The following is a 23,305-nucleotide window of genomic DNA, read 5'->3' on the forward strand; positions in this document are numbered from 1 at the left end:
TCTGCAAATAAATGTTCCAAGTGACAAAACTTAATTTGTAATTTGAGAGTTATGTTGTCAGTCATTTATAAAATTTGGCAAACTGATAATTTTGCAGTGGTCTCTACAGCTAACGAAAAGCTAGTAATTTAACAAAAGACGTCTCTCAATAAAGCCCACATTTAATCTCCACTTATTATTTCCTACTCGTAATATTGAGCAAAATTACAATTACAAACTACCACAGATTAAGAAAATGTTAGTTTGATGAAAAAAAAGTATCGTGATTTGCTGAAGCATACGGGCTACGCCATCTTTTAAATTCAACAAATTTAAAAGGCTTTATTTTAATGTGACCATTTACTTTTTATTTACACCTATATAATAGTTATATTATCTGTAATAGTATTTATTCGCAGCTAAATGAGATGAATGTGTATCGTCAACTAGCGCCTAGCATGGGTAAGCTTCCCAGTAGTATGTCACTATGACAACGCTCACGCGCTCACTCGCGCGCGTGCAAACATGGCCGCCTCTGTATCCCCGCTACGGTCCTACTGGGCGCTTTGTAGCAGGTTGGCAAACCCCCACCGCTCGTGCCGGGCCAAGCTTCGGACACACAGAAAATGGGAGAATCAGCGGAGACACCTGCACCAGTCTGCGACGAGGTAAAACGACACAAAGTGTCAGCCTTTTTGAATAGCATGCGGGCGTTACTCTGAAGCGGACGTTGATGGAAGTGGGGCTGGGGGATGGACCTGTGAATGACATACGGCTCCACCGCAGACACTGCAGGTGCTGTGTTTGCAGGCGATTCGTAGTAGAATCACGTTTGCCAACTAAATCATTACATAAGGGCAGCAAATGTGACCGCTTGACGCGTGAGAGAACACACCGGCCGCAGTCACAAAGCCACATGGAGGTGCAACCACTGTCAGAAATGACTGATTACTGCGGGGGGTTGGATCAAAGAAACCATTAACCACTGCAGGCTAACCTAGGCTAAGTGAAGTCTTATATTACTGTTTTTTTTTTCCCCTCATTATAAGTATTTATCCATCCGATTCAACATGATCGTAAAAGCATAAAAAGATGCATGTACAGAAATCTGAAGCTTTGTTGTTATTATTTTTGTTATTATTATTATAAAAACCTGCTGCAATTATGACATTGATGAAGGATACGTTATAAATCATTCTCATAAACTGTTCGCCTTGGACTAATTGACTCTTCCGGGTATGGGCAACTGGATTCGGCAGCATAAAATCCTGATCGGAACAACCCGAGTTTAAAATATTAATGTGCCACTTCTTTATTCTTCTACTCATCCCAAAATCGAATATGTCAAGCAGAATAGTTATCAGTGCGTCACTGTTTCATTTTAGGATGCATCGCTCCACAATCTCCACTTTGCTCGAGTGCTCTGTTTCCTTGCTGCCTTCAGCGTTCACTCAAATCACAATTTGTCCACTTTCGATGGTCAACAGTCTCATGCACAGGTAGAAGAAGAGATCCTGGTGCGTTCAGTGCAGCGTGGTTTTCAGAGTTTCCCGGAGTACGATTTTGAAGTGTCAAACCAAGACATGCAGAGCCAAGCCAGTAAAGTGTGGGAAAGTGGTACAGTTTACTGCTGTACACTAATCTCATAGATTTTTCATAATACAATTTATATGAGTTCCGTTAGGTTGTGAGTTTTTCGACTTACAAGCTGGTGGATGATCCAATTTTTGTGCTTTTTACATGCAAAATTTTGATTTGCGAATGAGCTTGAGGGGTTCAGCCACTAGATGGCGGTAGTCAACTTCACACCGTCCGGCCACCATCATTTCATGTTGTTACCGTTCAGTGACAGTATAGGTATAGGTGTTTTATGTTAGCCTGCACATTTTTATGTGCTGATATTTTGCCAGTCAGTCAAGCACAACAACAACAAACCTTCATGTTTTTTGCTAGAAAGCAAAACATTGTCAAGAAAAGCCCACTAGAACTTCAAATAGCAGCACTTGTATGCTGACTCCCACGAGTTTGAATGTACTGTAATTGGTGAATTCTGAACACAGCCACATCTCAGTTATGAGAGGGCGTGCAGACTTGTGCAACGACATCATTTCTGTTTTTACTTCGCCTCTCAAAAAGACTTTTTAAAAAATAACTGAGTTTAGCTGTTTGTAGCCTCCAACATTAATGGTTGAACACATTTTGGAATGTCTTATCATGGTCTTATTTTCCACTGTATATTACAAAAACCTTGAAAATGAAAACGGGTGTGTAGACTTTTGTTTTCTAATGTATACTGGGGCTGAAGAAGTCAATGTAATGCCAGCCAAGGACTAGAAATAATTTCTAAGCTGCATATGTTTTTGCATGAAAAGATGGAGATGCATCTGAAAGTGAGAAAAGAGTGGCTGACAAAAAAGGGAACAAAAAACAGTGACAAATTAGAATTTCTGTGAAAGTTTATTTAAAAAAAAAAAACAATTGAGGGAAAAAAATGTTGGAATGCTACTTTTAAGACCACTATGTGAATTAATGGCATTTCCATTCATTTCACATGGGAAGCTTTGAATGCACTATGAACAAATCGAGATACTACAACCTTCATAACAGTGCTAAAAAAAATTACATTTCATTCCTTTCCAGGCATGCTGCCGTTGTGATTTCAGGGGCGGCGATGGCTCGTCAGCTCCACAGAGAGATCCAACGTGACGTGGAAGAGCTCGTCGCTCAGGGCAACATGAGACCTCATCTAGGAGTGGTCTTCGTGGGGGATGACCCGGCCAGCAGGACTTACGTTAGGAACAAAACACGCGCTGCCAGCACTTTGGGTCAGATGTCACACCTTTCTAAACACTGCATGACAAACGTACAACACTGAGATGAAAAGTCACACAGCCGCTGGCATGCTTGGACACGATAGATAGTCCTAGATAAGTGTGGCTTTTAGCAACAAAACGTATCCACAAAAACAAGTTAACACGCTTTTTGCAATCCAGGTATTTCCAGTGACACAGTGTTGCGGCCGAGCTCGGTTTCTCAGCAGGAATTGCTGGATCTAATAGACAAGATGAACCGAGATTGGCGGGTCAGCGGACTGTTGGTGCAGCTGCCACTTCCTGGTAAACATGCACGCAAATGTGTGCTCACTTGTGGAGGTAGTTCCTTTATAGCCGTGATTCCCAACTAGGGTTGCAAAGTGTTTCCAATATATTTCCGTCAAGTTTCCAATACATTAAATATAACTTTTCAACAGATGTATTTGTCAGTATAACTTAATCTTGTTTGAAATATTTTCTTGAACGAATCAATTCAATTCAGAAAGGCGCCATGTGTGAAATATGTCCATGTCTCATCAAAGGTTGGCAAACGCTGCTTTTATCGTACGCCGAAAGAGTACAAGACAATGCTTGGCATGGACTTAAATAAAACATCCAGACTCGACAGATGATCAATCGAGAGCTGCCTGTTTTCTTAGAGCACATCAACGAAAGAGCAGTGTGTAACGCCATCGCTCCAGAAAAGGACGTGGATGGCTTCCATATCGTGAATATCGGCAAGCTGTGTCTTGACCAGAGATCCATGGTGCCTGCCACACCTGCAGCTGTCTGGGAGATCATCAAAAGAGCAGGTAAACCGACATAGCCCATCATTTCACAAGGTAACTATTAGTATTCCACAATAGACCCCATGTAAAGTATAATTGACTGGCGATCAGTCCAGGGTGTACCCTGTCTCTTGCCCAAAGTCTTTCACTGGGGGGGTCTTTAAAGGACAATTGCCCTAAAATATAAATGGATAAATGTAATAAAGTGGAATATTCGTACTCGTCTCCAGACACCCTGACACTTGTGCTGTCTTACTATAGGACGTCCGCTAGATGGCGCCTGATTATAGTTGTTCGCCCTGCAATTGACACCGACACAGAGATTTTTTTTCTCTAATTTCTGTATTCTTGCAGACTACATTTATCGCAGGTTAAAACCTTTTTCGAGATCTTTTTAATTTTTCAAAATCTTTGTTGTCATGTGGAGTTGAGTGACCAAAATTAGCTGGGAAAGACTCCAGCTCTCCCTTGACCCTGAACATGCTAAACAATAACAAATGAATACTAATGATGGTAGTCATTGACAGAACCCATTGTGACTTAAATATTTGATAGTTCTCCAAAAGCTTTTTCTTTTTCGAACAACCTTTTCACGTGTGCATGTAAAATATGAAATAAAAGTCAATATTGGATTTTTGCTGCTGTCATTGGATGCTTATCATACTGTTCCTCTTTCATCCTTGAGAGGAAGGACTCGGACAAATGTGGTTAAAAAAAAAAAAAAAGAGAGAGAGAAATGTATTACTTCACCTTCATAAAATTTTAGAATTATTTTCTCCCTGAGGTGCCAAGCATAATTCATTCCCAACTATTTCCCCTTGAAAATGTGACGCGCAGGTATCGAGACAGTGGGAAAGAATGTGCTGGTTGCTGGACGCTCCAAAAATGTCGGGATGCCCATCGCCATGTTGCTGCATACCGATCGGAACCATGAGCGCCCTGGCGGTGAGTGTGTGTGATTGCATTTGGGTAATGTGCATGTCGTGTCAACAGAATCCTTATTGACAGTAAATAAAAGAGAGCAACTCCCACAACCCGAACTAAACCATCATCATTGATATGTGGCAGTGATAATATTCTGTGCAAATGAGCCAGCATTTTACAATAAAACCTTCACCGAAAAAGCCTTCTTGAACGCTAACAAGGCTTAAATTCAGTGAGACAAAAATTTTTTTTTCGTCTGTCTTAGGTTTCATTCTCAAAATATAATATCTGGCCACATGTAGACAAATTTATCGTTTTGTGACAACTTTGCAGCGGGGGGCTTCCATTTTCGAATCATTTGAGCAGATCTGTTTTGATAGATGGGCTATGAGCTAGCATGCAATCAATGAGCTGCTTTTTTTTTTTGTCTCCGTTGATTTTATTTTTTTTAACCTCATGAGGCAAAAAAGAAGATGTTAGATATTCGCCCAAAGTTCCCGTGAGACGGACAATTCACAGAAAATGACACGCAGCCAGATTTAATCCTACTTTTTGTAATTTTGCACTTACAATTAAGAAATTAATGAAAATGATGCTTAAAACATTGCCTGTACATGGTGTAAAACGGTTTATGGTGATGGCAGTTTGACTCTTGATTTTTTTTTTTTCCTCTCCATTCACAAAAGCCTAATCATGGATGCAGACAAATACTTTCAGCTGTTTCTGGAATGAATAAATGTAAGGAGGGGGGAGGGGGGGGACCTTCCAGAAAGGTTCCACTCAATGACAGTTCGGTGGCTCGAAGAGCCAAGTTAACGCTTACTAATGTGCCAATTACTGGCGCGATCCAAAATGCGTCCCGGAGCTCGTTATGAATCTTAGAAAATAGTCTCATTTAAGACTTGTAGGCCTCCAATCTTGCCCCATCCCTAAAACTACTCATATTTGAAGTGAGTAAATTCAGATTTTTGGCAAAGTCATTGGTATAGGTGATAACTTTTACCTCCACTAGGACTTAAATGAGAGGTTGGCAGTCCTTTCAATGCGACGACAACAGTAAATAAAGCCAACTTGAAGCCGCAACCTTGTTATTCAGACGCTTCTGTTAAATCTCATCAAAATTCCTTGGGTTGACCTCGCAGTACCTGACGGAGGCCATTTTTTATAACCTGCCACCTTTAGTTCATGTTCATCTTGGGCACGAGATGGTATGTGAGAATCAAAGTCACATTTTCTAAGCATATCTTTATTAGTCATAATAATTGAGCATATTTATCCACTTTATAAGGGCATTAAATAAAAACTCGTGTGATTCATCACAATTAATCAATCACGTTAAGTTTAATATTTCAACTTGGGACATATTTCATAATTGTTCACTTCCGCTTGTGCTGTCGTATGTTTACCGGAAAGAAATGCCAGGGAGTGTTTGTGTCAGGGTGGGGGGGACTCAAACGGATCAGGCGACCGTATAAGGTTGCAGGAAGTTGGCAGGGAATTCGGAGAAGTATTTACAGGAAATACCTTTTGAGGATGAAGCAACGAGAAGATGTGATTTTAAGGCATCGCACTGTTACCACTACTATCCACTTCCTGGCACGACGGCGAAAGTCTGAAAACAAGAGCGCGTTGCAGCTTATAGGGAGCACATTTAGATGGTTACCATTGATCAGTAAAATGAAGCGTTAAGAGTCCAGGCATCTTTCCATTGCAGACGTTTGTGTTAGCTCTGTCACATCCAACGTGCCTTCCCCACCACATCCTCGCGAACAATCTACGTCACCAGCTATACATCAGATAGACGGAAAACACGGATTGACCCTGCGAGAGTTTGGCCTCATTTATGTGCAAGTTGTCCTTACTTGACAAGGCAGCAAAAACTTCAGTGTTGTATGATTATATAACATCCATCCATCCATTTTCCGATCCGCTTATCCTCACAAGGGTCGCGGTGGGTGCCTGAGCCTATCCCAGCCTTCTTCGGGCAGTAGGCGGGGGACACCCTAAACCGGTCACCAGCCAATCGCAGGGCAGATTATACAACATAGGGAAAGAATTGAGTCGGATTTCAATAGTGAAGCTGAACAAAACACCGTGTAGAACGCATCAACTCAAAGACTCCTGAAGTTGTAAAATTCTCAATATGCATGAATTTTTATTTATATAGCGGGGGTGTGGGGTGTGTGTATCACTTCAACCAAGAAATAACGAACAAACCCAACAGTGGCTGTTCATTAATCAACCTGAACACTACTTTTGTCACATTATTACGTTCGGCCTGAGGTGCAAAACGCAACAACGAAATCCTTTGTAAGACATCAAAAACACAATAACCAGTGCTGTAGTGATTTTGTGTATACCTCTGCCAAGGCTAAACTGGTAATAAAAAATGAGTTATTATATGAGAGCGCCATCTATATGACTGTCTGTTTTGTCCCAGTACTCAAGTATAGGTTAGTTGGCTACTTCCTGGTTGAATGAGGATTATGGACTGATGAGAGAAGCTATTATTACTCTGCGAGGTGGATGATTTGTAAATATTAAATTCTATATTCCTGTATCCAGTTCACCATTTTCTCCCTTGTCTCATGCATCGACCGAGCCTTCAAAAGGCTTTGCGGGAGGTGTTTTTGCAAAATATGTGTCATTGATTGGTTTCTATGTCAAACGAATGCCATGAAAAAGGTACACATACACACAAAACAAAACAAATGTGGTTGGCCGAAGACATTTGCACTCCACAATAGTTCTTTGTTTGCATTTTCACCTCTCATTCACTCACAGGCACACCACAGGTATGCGATGGGGTGGCGGGGATGTGCTCCGACTTGCCCTTGCTTCCGCCACATTCCGATTTCCCTTGAGCCTCTCCTTGCGTGATCCAGTTTCTTATCCATCGCCGCAGGCCTAAACTCCCGGTCACTGAGCCTCTATGACTGAAGGACACGCATACCATTGAGGGGAGAGAGAGAGAAAAAAAAAGAAAAAGAAACATCTCATTGCTTTCATCGCAACCATTGTGCAAATTGTGTAAACGTTTTTTGAAGCCGTGTGTACTTAAGGATGGATCAATGCTTTGCGAATAATGAAAACTGTGACAGTCGAGAATATGTTTGTCTATTTCCAGATCAAAGTTTTTTCCTCACGTTCCCCGCCGCTTTATCCTGACTCAGAAAGTTTCGGTTAGGAGTGCTCGGCTTGACTCATTGGGGCCAATTAGGAATAGGCGTTGCCGCCATTCAAATTAATTGTCAATGTTTCATTCAGTCAAATCCTTCCACATCTCCTTCAGAAAGAACAAATGATAAAAAGCAGAGCATTTGAATCCAAAAATGTTTATTCAGTTTAGTGTTTGCTTTTGCGGGTTTAATTGTATTTGGGATTTTGAATATAAGGTTGTTTTTTTTTTTTTTTTTTTTTTTTTTTGGGGGTTTTTAAATTAAGGTTTTTTTTTTTTTTTTTTTTTTTTTTTTTTTTTTGTCTCTTCTTCAATGGGGGCTCCAAGAAAATGTCATTGTTCCTCTGATTCCGGTCTTGTGAAAATAATAAATAATAAATAAAACTTTTAAAAAATAGAAGTAAAAGTCACCTGGTAGAATATTACTTGAGGAATTCTTAAAAGTATCTTGACGCTTACTGTGTTGGGTACTAATTCATTCACTGTCAATTAAATATTAAAAAAAAATGGACATTAAATCCCAGCGACATAAGTAATTTTCTGGTATTGTATGTACTTAAGTATTGGAACTAAAAGTTTAAAAAAATTGTGGATGATTAGTTATTTAAATTTATTTATTTATTTATTTATTTATTTATTTATTTATTTATTTAAATCCATTTTATTTATTCAAATCCAACGTGTATTTATTGAGTTTACCCAGGAGCCGGGAAGGGGAGACTACCGTTGCGCCCATATAAAGACTTCCTGTTCAATTGTGATGTTCTGTTGAATTTATGACATCCTCTTACCGGCACCCCTCCCACATCAGTTCAGGCAGGCTGACTGTTCTGCTATGTGCTCTGCATTTCAGGCAATTACGTCAACGCACGTTCTCGATTTTATTTTATAGGAGCAAAGGTTAGGGGAAAATGTATTAGAGTTGAAGTCGTTATTTTATTTGGATCATGCCGTAGCATAAAAGTGAGTGAAAGATAAATTAACAAAGTAAAGTACAGATCGCTATTAAAAAAAAACAAAAAACGTTCAGGTCCATTTATGATGCATGAAAGTGACAACACATTTGAAGCAGTCGTACAGCACAGCAAACTACAACCACAATAATATTCTGCGCATTGTTAATGGTTTCACTCGATGTCTCTGGATTTCATTTGGTTTCCAAGTTGTTTGGTTGATTTATCTTCATTTCAGGGGACGCCACAGTGACCATCGCTCACAGATGTACACCAAGGGAGCGGCTCAAGGAGCTAACCAGCCTGGCAGACATCATTGTGACCGCTGCAGGTGATTCAATGACCAATTGGTTTGTTCATTTGGGAAAACTGCTCACCAACCACCGCTCCATGTCTCGTGTTGAAACAAATCCACTCTCATCCTCACCCCGCCGTTCGTCTAAGTGGCGCGGAGAAAGTTAAGCTGTTGCCGAGTGACTTGAGAGACTCAAAGAAAATACACGCTTTGGTAGTTCATCCATATCAGTCATGTCAGTGGGCGTCGTGTAAACTTCCACCTTAAGTGATGGAGTGATGGGAGTGTTGCACGGGACTTAAGAGATGACGAGAGAAAGGAAAACAAGTTGATCTTTTGTTACATACTATTCTTCGGCTATGTGTGTGTGTGTTTAGGTGTTCCCGGTTTGATCACAGCAGACATGGTGAAAGAAAGCGCCGCGGTCATTGACGTGGGCATCAACCGCATTGTCGACCCCAAAACGGGGAAACTGAGGCTCATCGGTGACGTGGACTTTGAGGGTAATTACTTGGTTTGAGTTTTTACTTGTGAACACACTCGCACACATGTTAAAGGGATCAACAAAAAGTGGACTGCAAATTAGAAAAGGGAAATTAATGAGGTAGAAGATTGCTGTCTTTGATGATGCAATGGCTTAATGGCTTTTTTTTGCCCCCCCTGAAAATGTTTTTTCAAAATGTGAGCGTTGACCTAATTCAGCGATGTGATACTGGAGTTTGTGTCAAAATCCAGATGTATAGAGGGAACCCCGGCTATACTTACGTACTGTACTTGCCTACAGATGCCACAAGATGGCAGCAAAGGACCACTTTTCGTATAAATGAAGGGCATCAACTGTTTCAACAGTTATTTGGCTGGAGGCTAGGTTTAAAAAAAAATTAATAACAATAGGCGAATTTGTGAACGCTAAAAGAAATGAATGAATGAAAATGCAAAGTTACATTTGAAAAGATTTTTTTTTTTTTTTTTTTGGTCAAAAGGACCAATAAAGGCTCCAGTTTTGACGAAATTAGACTTCTCTGTCAATTATTTAAAACAAGGAAGGGCAAGTACCAACACCAGGTATCAGTATCAGGCCAATACAGGCCTTATTTCAAAATTATTTATACGTCATGAGGATTGAATGAGTTAATAGTTCTGGCTCTCCAGGGTTTAACTAGCTGCGCTGTGATTTGCATCGGAGTTCGGTCCAACTCTGTTGACCTCACACACACAAGGATTTGTGATAAATATTGAACAGGTTTAACATTTATAATCGTTTTAAAATTGGGCAGGGAAAATCACCACCGCCGTATAATCTGTCGGGACCATCTTTAGAGACTGCGTATGGTCGTAAATGGGGTGAAATTATTCATCGGTATGGGCGTAGCTCACGTTAGCGGCTAAAAAAATGACAGGAAAAAAGAGGGTTGGCCTCTGTTTCTGAATTGCGGTGTTTGTCACCCTTGTTGCAGGTGTAAAAGAGAAGGCCAGCTTCATCACTCCCGTTCCTGGAGGTGTGGGTCCTATGACGGTGGCCATGTTGATGAAGAACACCGTGACCGCTGCCAGAAATGCGCTGATGCATTAGCATGATACACAACGTGATGCACACACACTTTCTGGAGACCTTTTTTTTTTTTACCATGACGTCACAAAAAAAAAAAAACTTCCGGGTGGCAAAAGATCCAACGATTTCTAATCTCACAAATGAACAAACGTTGCCAAGTCATTTGAGGGATTGCGAAACCAGAGGAAATTACTGCAGCGATGGTTTTCGCCTTCGACTCGACTACCATTGTTTGAATTTGTGACATGTCAGTCGAAAATATGCTCCGTAAAGTCAGTTGCTTCCAAGGGAGATGGAACGCAGAAGCCAATTCAAAAATAGAAGTGGTAGAAATTCAGAAAATGTCAACATGATCATTGATCTGGCTAATTCAAGGACTTTTATGTTGCTTGGATTCAAAGGAGAAATCGAGTCAAATAATGTCTTTAAAACAATATATTCTATGTGGCCCCACTTGTCTAAACGCGCTATTCTGATGATGATGATTTGTTTGCATTCATCTCAGAGGGCAGCCATTTTGCCACTTCCTGTTGACCGAAAATGACATCACCATTGCTCCGGGAACCACCGCTAGCGGCTCAGCTTGCGAACGTCACGTGACCAAACTCAGAAAACAGGTGAACCGTGATTGGTCTTTACCTGAACCTTAAGCAACCGTGAGGTCATTTTCAGTCCACAGCAAGTGGCAGTACGAAGCAAGATGGCCGCCCCCTGAGATGGATAATGGTGGATGTTCATGCTTAATTCACATTACACAAACGCAGTATTAATCAGAATACCGAGTCTCGACTAGTGGGGTCATTTAGAACATGTTATTGGGGGGGAATGTTGCGTTTACTTGCCAGACTTGCTCTTTTAACAGTGAAATGGTTAACGTATTGTACCTTTCACATTAGCGAGCAGGCTAGCCATTACGTTTTGCTAAATTACTCGAAACCAAACAGTATACATGGCTGTGTGAAAATGCCTTCCACATACCCGTTTGCAGGTGGCTAGCTCACTTGTAGCCTGTCGCGATCTTCACTGTACAACTGTTAGCAACACTACTCGATGTATCCTCCCCACACAGATTCCACTGGATTGATTTTTTTTTAAAGTATTTTTTGAAAAACTAAACCTTTTGGGTTCATCAAGTTATTTTGGGTTCATCAAGTTATTTTCCCTTGTTTTCAGTTAATTTCAGTGGTAGTCATTTTTTTTTCTGCCACCTGGAAGTACTCTGGTGCCTATTGTTTACAAACATTCTGAAAAGCTATACAAAGCATCGAGACTCCACACCTGCTTACTTGAGACATTTATACTATGTTCTTTTTCTTGGCTTGTTTGTAATTACTTATTTATTTCTTCTTATAAGAGTTCATATTTTTTCTACCAAGGACATTTTGGGTTTCACGGAAAGTGAAAATGAAATAAAGCGTGCTTCGGATGCTCTCAAAAAAAAAGGAGTGTCATGTTTTCAAGTGCCAAGAGTGGTCATAAAGCGCACGCCGCGTTGAAACGAGCCTCCGGGTGATTCCGCCCCCACAACAACTCTCCTCACGCTCACCACCTCAGCTGGACCTGTCTGTGCATGCAAAGTACGTGGGAATAAAAGAAATGTGATGTAAGTTTTTTTCTTTTTTTTTGGAGTGGTGGGGGTTGAGGAAGCTGTCTCAGTTCTTTGGAAGCTTTTTTTCCTCAATAAGTTGTGATGGAAAAAAAACCTCCCCGTGGTTGGTAGCTCGACGTATATAAATTTCAGAGGATGTTCAGTGGCACTGCATCGCAGCAACGATTTTAAGAGCGAGACGAAATGTTAATGCAGAGCCTCAAAGAGGGTGAGTTCTTCGTTTGTCAGTTTGTTTGATATGAAAGTTAAAATACTGCAGCTTTGCCTTTATGGTTTAAAGATGGAATTCTAACAGTTGCTCTTTTTTTTCCCTCCCCAGGCGTCCTTTCAGCCATCCTTCTTCTCCTGGCAGCGTCGGGACAGTCGGCACAAACCACAAGTAACAATCACTTCTTCGACGTTCCATTTGATTTCATAGAGAACTACAATAATAAGCATTGCTAAACATCCGAGAGGGTCAGATAAAGCTGACGTCCGCCTCAGACTGAGGTTTGAACATTGTGACTTATGGAGCGAAAACAGATCCCAACAATGATAAACCACGTTCAATGAAAAGCTTCTCTGACAAAAATGGATCAAAACTGAGCATTTTTATTACAACTCTTGTATCTCATTAGTGTGATGATGGGTACCTCTCTGAATGTATTTCAATGCCAGTACGTATTTATGAATTAGAACTGATAGAACAGAAATTGGAAAACACGCTTCCCCAGTAGTTGTGGATTTTTATTTTTTATTTTTTTGTTCCATCCATCCATATGGATATACCACCATATACACGTGTATGGTGGATAACAATATTTGCTCTGTGCAGGCAGCACAGAGGATCCTCTGCTTTTGAGTTCCCACAGGCCGTGTGGAAGCCAAAACCAGCACTTCTGTCTAAACGGCGGCACATGCATCTACCCCCAAGATACCACCAAACCCTTTTGCATGTGAGCTCACAAACACACACTTGAACCGACACATCCGACGAACTCGCCTTCGTGTCGGTTTGTGTTGTCTCTCTCTCTGTCTCCCTGGAACGCGCTTACCCATTTTCCCCTGTGCAGCTGCACATCTGGCTTCAGCGGAAATCGCTGCCACTACGACCGCAAAGTGGACACCATGTTCTCTCAAAGTCACATTGCTGCGGAGCACCTCATCTCTCTCAGCTGCGGGGCGGCCCTTCTCATCTTCATTCTGCTCTTCATCACTTATTGCGTCGTCCGCACGAGGTGAGTAGCTTTGTGACGTGGATGAATCATGCATCGATGCAATCATTTGGCGCCTTATCGATTGTATGATTTATGGAGAGTGGTTAGTACATCCACCGTCTTCAAGTGAGACAGATGAGTCCAACAAATGTTTTTATTGTTTAGTATGAGTAATTTTTGGGCTTTTTTGAACAGCCTCTCTGTGGTTTGATGCCGTTGTTTGTTCACGACTTATTTTTGAAGCATGATACTTGTTTGCTTTCAGGTGCAGAAAATCTGAAAAACAAATGGAATCTGCACCAACTGAGGTTACAGTGTGACATCCTCCCGATATGTTCATCAACCGTCTTCATCGCTGCTGCATTTTAGCATACATAAGAGACATAGAAACAAACATTTCTTTTCATTTGCACAAAGCGACCGTCAGTAATGTTTTCTACCAATCACAAAACACACAAGAGTAATGAAACGCTGTGCGATTATAATTTAAAGTACATGAAAATGTGAGTATTTATTGTTATAACTTATTTTATGTTCAATGTATTTATTTTTTTCTAATAAATGAATGACTTTTTAACTGTATCTTTTTTCCCCCCTAACTCACCCTCCCGCCCACCTTTAGTCACACTGAATCAATTTTTGCATTATTTTATTTTAATATTAAAAAATGGCAGAATTCACTTACCAAAGAACTTGAATAGAATGTATTTTTATACAGTTGCATCTCAATAAATGTGAATATATTCTGAACATTTATTTCAGTTGTTTATTATGAAAGTGAAAAACATTTATTTCAGTTGCTTATTATAAAAGTGAATCTCATACAGACTCATTCAATATTATAAAAGTGAATAACATTTATTTCAGTTGTTTATTATAAAAGTGAATCTCATACAGACTCATTCAACAGGAAAAAAAAACTTTTCAGAAGGACAATTGTTATTTAATCTTGATATTAACAATGATTCTTGATTATTTTTCATAGTATATTCAAAATTTCTTGATGGTGAATATCTGAGTTGCCGTTAGCAATAATCGTCAATCATAGTCATTTAGGGGCCCAAAACAAATTCAGTTCCTGCATAATGAACGGGTTGTTGCCCTGCACTGACCTGATCGTTCCCCAAACCTTAATCCAATTGAGCATATCTGGGGCATGTCTCGTTCCATACATCAATACCATTTTGCGCCAAGACTGTCCAGGAGATGAATGATGGTTTAATCCAGGTCTGAGAGGGGATCCATCAGAAGACAATTCTCCATCTCATCAGATGCATGTCCAGGCATTGGGAGGTCATACGGGCACAAGGAGGTCACACAAATTAACTGAGCCTCATTTTGCCTTGTCCTGAGAATTTTCCACTACAGTCGCATCAGCCTGTATTCCGAGTTTCCACTGTAATTTTGACTAGGATTTAAAAACCAGACCTCTTTGGGATTATTATTTGTTTTTAATTTTACATTGATTCGTGTTGTATTGCAGTATATTGCTTTCAACTCATTTCGCTTAGTGATTAGTGATAGAGATAAGATGTTTAACTAGGATGTATTATTTTAGTGTGCCCTTTATTTATTTTAAGGGGCACAGGCTATATATATGAAATATTTCATTCTGTGTACTGATTCCTGATTCTACTCTCTATTACTTTAACTTTTTTAACTGAACCACTGAAATGAATATTTTCCACGACATTGAGATATTACAAAAATGCACTTTTCATTTGCCCTATAACACCGATTCAGGAATGATCCATTCATTAATGTCAGCGAAGTTATTATTACATTTTGAGAAAATCTGTACTTCGGGGTCAAAACTGACACTAAACATACAAAGTGTGTATGAAAAATGAACACTAAAGCGTTGTTATCTCGTAATTTATAATTCTTGGAATAAACTCTCTGACATGGACACTCAAAGGTGAGCATTTTTTTTCTTGTAATATAAAAATGATAATATAGCGTGAGGATCCGTGGGATGTGTCGCTGTTGGGTGGGTGGACTTGATTCAACCGCCAATTACGTGACTGAATCGCAAAATGAAGAATTAATGGTGATGACGACAATGATGATGCATTCAGGACCCGTCTCTAACTGTAGGATGTTTTCCTTTCTTATCTCCAAATCAATGACAGTCTGTTTTTCGACCGCACCCACTCGCCCACCTCATCTCACCGTTAAATTAGTTGGTTAGCGACATCCACCACACCACAACACGCAACACAACATTGAAAACACGACAAAGGCATTTTTGCACACTCTACCAGAACTGAAATCACGCACGTTACCTTCCCAAATGGCAAAAGTGTCAGCTCTCCTCTCAACTTTCGGTAAGTCAGAATTTCTTTTACATGCTTTTCGGAGACGTTTTGCCAGACTCGATTGCTTTAAATGTGATATGCTAAATCGCGCATATCTTAAAGAGACTGCAAAAAGTAACATTTGAACAAAGCGTATAAAAACTTTAAAGTATTTTGATGTCGTACATCCTGTCGGTCATGTTTTAACACAGTGTTGATTAATATCTGAAAACAATAAATTCTCGTTTATATGTGGTAGGAAATATATCATTCTGTGGTTAATGAATGTAAAAATTTTGAATTGAACAACCAAAATAAGTCAAGTTTTTCACCCATCCATTATCCGAACCGCTTATCCTCGCGAGGATCGCATCACATTCTAGACATTGAGCTGTTTCAGCAAGGAGCAATCCGTCTTTGTTATTAAAGTAAACCAAGCAGCACATCGCGGCTGAACTGATAAAACGTAGCAACACTTGGTCCTTCAAAATGTTTCTCATTCTTTATTACTCTACGCTCATTTATAGGCAAGTGAATGGAAACCAGGGATAAAACAAGATGAACCCCCTCCAATTGCACTTTAAAGTTCCTAATCCTTACTTTGTACTCTCTTATCATCATTCCAGCACTAGAACTACAGTCTTAATGTGTAACTTTTCATCTGCATCAGTCTTACACACCACTAAACTCAATGTCACTTTTTTGTTGAACACCAGTTTTCTCTTTATGCTCATAATGCTCCAAAATAATCTGCCTCTCCAAATGGCAACTACAACTTGTTTGATCACTTATTTTCTGCTTCCGGATGCCACTGTGATGTGAGCAATCACTGTGGATAAGGTCCGCCTTTATACACCCCCTGACAGCTAAATGATACTCTTAACAAGTGAAGCCGGATAAACTCCATTGTCCAGTCAGTTGGCAAAAAGAGGAACCCCATACAATATTAGTATTCATTGTTCGGTTGTGTGTGGTTTCACACTTGCAGCGTTTATGTTATATTCATCCAAATTCCAAGGGGTTGTTAACATTTTTGTCATGTTGTAATATTTACTGTATTTTCACTTTATTGGGGACTTTAAGGAGTTGGGCAGGTGCACCCACGAATTATTAAGAGGACAAGATGAACAAAAGAAGGAGACTTTAAACCAAACGACAGCCTATCATAAATCAGGAGTCATCACAAAAGTCTGAGGCAATGGTGGTGGAATTCCGAAGTCAAATTTCAATTGGTCTGATTGTCACCGAGAAGATCCCGTGTGTCAGCAACAGATCCTGATTAAGTATGTGACCCCCCCCTCCCCCCGCTCCCTCCGGCTAGATTTAAACACCTTCCTAATCATAAGACGGGGGGTGAAAGTGGAGGCGTCATATGAGCCCTCTCTTCACATCAGACAAATAAAACCAGAATGATCTGGTTTTTCTGGCGTTGGCTAATATCGTCTGGTTGCAGAAATGAGTCTCCAGCTTTGTCGTCAAACAAGTAAAAACATGAAAAGAGGGCAACGGGATATGTGGATCAGAAAAAAAAAAAAAGGAGTCCTCAGGGTAAATCATTGATTTTTTCTTATCTTTTCATATTTAAGTGCTTTACAATAGTTTAATGAATTGTTCTTTTTAATACTTTTTGACCTGTAAACTATTTACTGTTATTAACTTGCAAACTAAAACACGTACATTGTTACTGGATTGACTACCAATAGAAGGAACCCCTACAAATGCTGTAGTTAGTACGAATACTCAAAGTGGTATAAGTGGTAGTGGTATTAATAGTCATAGTATCAACTGTAGTAGTATCAGTGGTAGCAGTAATAGTTATGTAGAGCGCGAGCATTGCAGTGGTCTATACTGCATTGTGGTCGTGGGTCTTCAATGGACTCTTAAGTGACCTGATCCATCTCTTAACACCCCTACTAACATGTGGCAAAATAATCTACAAAAACGCAATGTAACTGTGCGGTGATGAAATTTTCTTTCGTAGCTGCCAAACAGTGTCCACATTTGTACCCCGTCGATTTCGATGTGTGCGTCATTTCCTGACAGCTCCTGATTTCTCAAGCACCTTCCAATTTCGATAACCAGGATTCATCGTTTTCATTTTTTTTAAATTAATAAGTACCTTTTAAATTGTGACTAATTTGATAATCACATAAGAAAACAATTAATATTAGTCATTTGAAAGAAAAGAAAAACCCGCAACATTCTTCGTCACCGCATCCAGCTCTTTTATTACAGCGAGAGGAACACTCAACAAACAATCAATTGTGTCTCGTCACGTAAATTTGAAAAATGTTTTATCACTCAGGAATGTGGCCAGTGGAGACATGTGGCAAATCTGTTTTTTTGATGCACTCTACAATGTTACATAACGTGTAATATGAAAGGATCGGTGTTGTTTTGTGTTCAACAGGTATCATGCTGTTGTGGCCTTTTGTCCTGACAAAGAGCATGTCATCGATACTTCACGCGACTCACGCTGACTCCTCCGTGTCTGCAGGTACACAGGCTTGACGGATAAATAGATGGATAAACGACACATTTTTGTGACCTCAGAAATTAGACCAAAATAAAATCATTTCAAAACCTTTCTGAAAATCAGTGTGACTTAAAACTTTTAAAGAGAAGACATGCCGATATGTGCCTCTAATTAACCCCAAATAAAGTTCAGCAGTTTTTTTAGGCTTTTCTGAGACATATATTTCGAGTATTAAGTACAGTATTCTCTATGCTGCTGCTTCCACCTCAGGCCATGGAGAAGAGCGCTCCCATGTGGTGAAACGCTCCACCCAGAACTGTGACTCCTCTTATGCCAACTACTGCATGAACGGAGGTCAGTGTATGCTGCTGGTGGATGTCAAGGAGCACCATTGCAAGTAAGTGTGTACACATATTTATCTATATCACAATGCAGAGGTGCATGGTTCGAATTTACATGTTCTCCCCGTGCCTGCGTGGGTTTTCTCCGGGTACTCCGGTTTCCTCCCACATTCCAAAAACATGCATGGCAGGTTATTGGAACACTCTAAATTGTCTCTAGGTGTGATTATGAGCGCGGATGTGTGCCTTGCGCTTGGCTGGCACTTTTTTTTTTCTTGTGATAAATTATGTATGACATGAATGCACTCGGCAGGTGTCACAGCGGTTTCTACGGCCCCCGCTGTAGTAACCTTGAGCTGGTCTTCAAGCCAGTAGGAGAGGGGCAGCCACGCTTCAACTCTTTAAAAGATTTCTGTATTATTATGAGTACAATATTATTTATTCCAAATTGTAATAAATAATTTATTACTATTATTTTATACAAATTTAATACATTTTGTTTCTTTTATTCGCTCGTATTTTTTGATGTCGTTGGGGAAACAACATTTGAAAATATCATTGGCCGAACAGCATAGTGTCATATTTGAGTGTTTTTCGAAGACGTTGAAAAACACATTTTAGCAAGCATATTTTATTATTAATTTGGGAACACTAAGTTAAAAATTATTGGGCAATTTTGCTGGTAAGCTAACACACAAGCACATCTTTGAAATCCTTATGGGGAAACTACATTTCCAAATAAATGCCGTTAGTATCGTGTCCAAATCCAACCCTTCTGTTGAATTGTAATGAGGAATCTGTTGACTTAAATTTCCAAATTGGTGATAGTATTGTTTTTCAGTCAAATGTTGCTGGGCAAAACACGTTATTTTCAGTCCTTGTTGTGTGTTTGTATTGCAGGTACAAGAAAAATAAATGCAATCCCAAACAGAAGCGACATGGCTATAAAGGAGTGCAGACAGCGTAGCGTTTCCACGCTGGAAATGACGACATGAACCCTTTTTGTCACTTTTTTTAAAAAATGTGTTTATTTTTAATTGAAATCTTGCATTTTAGCTTTTGGCATGGTGCAAGCTTGTATTTATTTATCATGTTCTGCTTTTCCTGACCCTTTAAAAAAAATCATGTGTTTATTTAGAAAGGATGTTGATAATTTATTATTATAAAGATCTTATGTGTATACTGAAAGTTCTGCCACAAACCAATAAAACAGAACATCTTACACTGATTTATTTTATAATTGTCATGTCTTTTACTTTTACATTTCGCCACACTTAGGTCCACTCTCTTACAGTGGGACATCCAGTTTGACGTAAAGGGGACATACAGTGTATTATAATTTATTCCCAGTTTTGGTCAAAATACCTCAAGAATTACAGCAGCGTCTTGACGTACAAATTTAATTTGATTGGTAAGCACTTATGTAACCCAGAACACATATATTGCAAATCATCTTGAATCATTGAAATGAATGGCTAGGCCACTAATCCATTCCTGCCCCCACATAAAACACCAACAGCACTTTGCAACTTGTTTTCATTTTGAAAAAAATTTGCAATTTGGTGTATTTTATAAGAATATCAAAAAGGAATAAGATAATTAAAGTGATTGTAAGGAATTACTGTATACAATTTGTGCATCATAATTTCATGAATTCATTGTGAGGCTCTCGCACCTTGGCCACCAGGGGACATTAGAATTGATATGGATATACAGTACACAAAGAAAATGGTCGGGCTGCAGTGATATTTATCTTTTTATTTATTGATTTATTTTTTGCTGAGGATAAAGAATACATGCCAGTTTAAAGCAGTTGTGTAGCAGTGAGTGTCGCGCTTCACTAGGGTGTGGATGTTTCTGCATGATAGTGACTCTGGAGCTTCAACCAGCCTGATCACTTAAGGGAGGAGAAGTACAAAAAGAATAAAATTAATTTAATCAGTTGGTGATCTCACTTTTGCATTCTTTTCAATCAGGGTTTTCAATCGTTTTTAATTTCAATTATATTTTTGTTAGACTGACTGGAGTTGTTTGTATGAGATTTAAACATTTGTTTTTCTAAAATGTTGACCCATTTGTTTTATTATTTGATTTAGTTTTTTTTTTAATATAAATGGTGCATTTGTTGAATTCAACTCACAGGTATTGTCTCATAAAGTAAATTACAATTCCTAAACAGCTGTTCGTCCTTCCTTCATCTGTATAATAAATAATAATAAAAATATAGCAAAAAAACCCAAAACATTAAAAATCAACCTCAAAAGCTCGTATATGACATCACTTGACAAATATGAAAACAAAAGACATTTCTGCTCTAATTACAATCAATTTGAATTGGTTTCCGTAACATAAAATATTAGTTATCTTTTTTAAAAACACTGGCATTTTTATTTTCTGCGCTGACAAAATAATCTCTCTCAATTTTCATTTTAATGATTTTGTTGGATTTTCATTTACAATAATCAACTTCACTCCAACCAGAAAAGATAATTTGCAAGACAAATGTTTTGTTACGAACGTGGCTGCGAAAGGAATTGCACCGTTGTATAATGCAAAAAAAAAAAAAAAAACGATGCCTTGTGACGCTCGTGTGTCGGGTTAATGTATAAGCACCATTTATACTCCACAGCCCCTTATTAGTTCCTAAAATAGACTCAGTGAGCTGTTTCTAATGACCGAATAGGTCCTGTCAGTGTACTCTCTATGCTAATCGCACCGATAATCACACGTAAACATTAACGAGACATTTGCGGCATTGTTACCCTGCTTCGACAGAATTGCGCTATTCCTCGGAGGTCCGTGGATGTTGTGGTTATGATGGCATTGTTGCGAGTCAGTGGGTCAGTCAGTGGAAGCTTTGCACTAATCCGCATCTTTGCATGTGCTCCGACACAATTTAAAAAAAACAAAAAAAAAAACTGTACACGTGCAGCAGACGCACGTTTTGGATGAAGCTACTGTCTTGACAGGTTGACAGCTTGCAGTTGGGACCAGAAGTATTGGGTCAATGTTTGTGCCTTTATACACCAGTGCAGTGGATGGATTTAAAAGTACTGGTATATGAACATGTGGCAAGGGCGCCCCGGTAGTCCAGTGGTTAGTCGACCTCACAGTGCAGAGGTACCGGGTTCGATTCCAACTCCGGCCTTCCTGTGTAGAGTTTGCATGGTCTCCCCGTGCCTGTGTGGGTTTTCTCCGGGTACTCCGGTTTCCTCCCACATTCCAAAAACATGCATGGCAGGCTGATTGGACACCCAAAAATTGTCCCTAGGTGTGAGTGTGAGCGCAGATGGTTGTTCGTCTCTTTGTGCCCTGCGATTGGCTGGCAACCGGTTCAGGGTGTCCCAACTGCCCAAAGACAGCTGGGATAGGCTCCAGCATGCCCTCGACCCTTGTGAGGATAAAGCGGATCAGAAAATGGATGGATGGAACCTATGACCAAAGTGTCGACATTCACGGAGAATTCCAAGTATTTTGGATGTGGGGAGAATGGTTTTTTTTTCCCCCAAGGACCCAAAAATAATCATCTTTTTTCAGCAAATAAAATGTAATATTTACAAGACACAACGAGGTATTTTGTCTGGATGGAAAATCGTAATCTGACAAGAACAATTCATCCATCCATTTTCAACACCGCTTATCCTGAAGAGGGTTCACAGGGAGTGGCTGGAACCTATTCAAGCTAACTTGGGGCAAAAGGCAGACTCCACCCTGAACTGGTCGCCAGTCAGTCACAGGGCACATATAGAGACAAACGACCATTCATGCCCGCATCATCACTAAGTGGGACCCGGTCCCACGCTGCCCACACACAAGTCCAGCGAGTGTACCACTACACCATCAGCATCATTACAAGATTAATATTCTATGGTAATATTGCAGGGTTGTGGAATATTTCTGTACACAGACACTGAAAGAACACTTAAGTGCATGTAATGAGTGTGTCTGGACTAATTCCTAATTGCACAGACACTCCAGTTTCATTGGTACACTTTGTCCTGACAGATGAAGCTATTTTTATATTTTGTCTTAAGATGCAGTATGTGCGTGCGTGTGTGCGTGCGTGTGTGTGTGTGTGTGTGTGTGTGTGTGTGTGTGTGTGTGTGTGTGTGTGTGAGGGCGGCTGCGATGAGGTGGTTCCCCCAAGGCTTTTTGTCAGACTTTCCACCCACGTTAATATCAAGGGGCTCTTCCAACGCCATGACACGTAACCCATGTTGGGGTGAGAGAACAAAACGTGCCGAGAACTCCCAGCATTCCACACACAGGGATTCCAAGGAGACAGCGAGGATGGGCAGACACAACAACAACAACGCTCACACCCTCGCTGCCCTGCCGAAAATGTACAAGAATAATAACACGGGGCATCGGTTCATCTGATACAAATGCACACACACACACACACACACACACACACACACACACACACACACACACACACACACACACACACACACACACGCACACATACAGTTAAAAATGTCAATATATATCTGTTATGAAATAAATGATTACACATGTATAATGTGTTTCGAAACACATTTCGGGATTCATTTTACGTGATCTTAATGTTTAATTTGTGCATAATGTTACAGTTGACAACCAATGACAAATCACGGCTCAGCTTGTGAGTGTCATGTGACCAAACTCAGAAAACAGGTGAGCAGTGATTGGTCGTTACCTGAGACCCGAGCAACTGTGATGTCATTTTCAGTCGACAGCAAGTCGCAAAATGACCGCCACCTGAAATGGATAAAGATAAGTGGGTTTGACTACTTAGCTTAAAATCAGTTTCCACAAATATTAATCAGAATACCGTGTTTCGACTATCAGGCCGGATAGAACATATTATTGTACAGAAAATGTTTGACTAGACTTTCCCTTCAATAAAATGAAAACCTTTT

General features: G+C 39.9%; 3 protein-coding genes across 3 annotated transcripts; all 3 read left to right on the forward strand.

Annotated features, from left to right (window-relative positions):
- The first annotated feature begins 474 nt into the window (after positions 1-474).
- LOC109527303 (probable bifunctional methylenetetrahydrofolate dehydrogenase/cyclohydrolase 2) lies at positions 475-10,567 on the forward strand. Its single transcript, XM_019889138.1, has 8 exons — positions 475-647; positions 2,620-2,804; positions 2,973-3,095; positions 3,452-3,604; positions 4,418-4,525; positions 8,874-8,966; positions 9,308-9,433; positions 10,388-10,567. Exons 1-8 carry the CDS (start codon positions 505-507, stop codon positions 10,501-10,503), a joined length of 1,047 nt encoding a protein of 348 aa, XP_019744697.1. The 5' UTR covers positions 475-504; the 3' UTR covers positions 10,504-10,567.
- Positions 10,568-12,149: 1,582 nt separating this feature from the next.
- LOC109527308 (epigen-like) lies at positions 12,150-13,864 on the forward strand. The gene is made up of 5 exons (XM_019889151.1): positions 12,150-12,299; positions 12,411-12,470; positions 12,906-13,026; positions 13,144-13,308; positions 13,553-13,864. Exons 1-5 carry the CDS (start codon positions 12,275-12,277, stop codon positions 13,605-13,607), a joined length of 426 nt encoding a protein of 141 aa, XP_019744710.1. The 5' UTR covers positions 12,150-12,274; the 3' UTR covers positions 13,608-13,864.
- Positions 13,865-15,416: 1,552 nt separating this feature from the next.
- LOC109525814 (proepiregulin-like) lies at positions 15,417-19,396 on the forward strand. The gene is made up of 5 exons (XM_019886598.1): positions 15,417-15,614; positions 17,995-18,081; positions 18,331-18,457; positions 18,715-18,815; positions 19,302-19,396. The coding sequence occupies exons 1-5, from the start codon at positions 15,581-15,583 to the stop codon at positions 19,394-19,396; spliced, it is 444 nt and encodes a 147-aa protein (XP_019742157.1). The 5' UTR covers positions 15,417-15,580.
- The last annotated feature ends 3,909 nt before the right edge of the window (positions 19,397-23,305 follow it).

Source organism: Hippocampus comes, unplaced genomic scaffold, assembly GCF_001891065.2.
Source record: "Hippocampus comes isolate QL1 unplaced genomic scaffold, H_comes_QL1_v1.1 scaffold155, whole genome shotgun sequence".
Classification (NCBI taxonomy): Eukaryota; Metazoa; Chordata; class Actinopteri; order Syngnathiformes; family Syngnathidae; genus Hippocampus; species Hippocampus comes.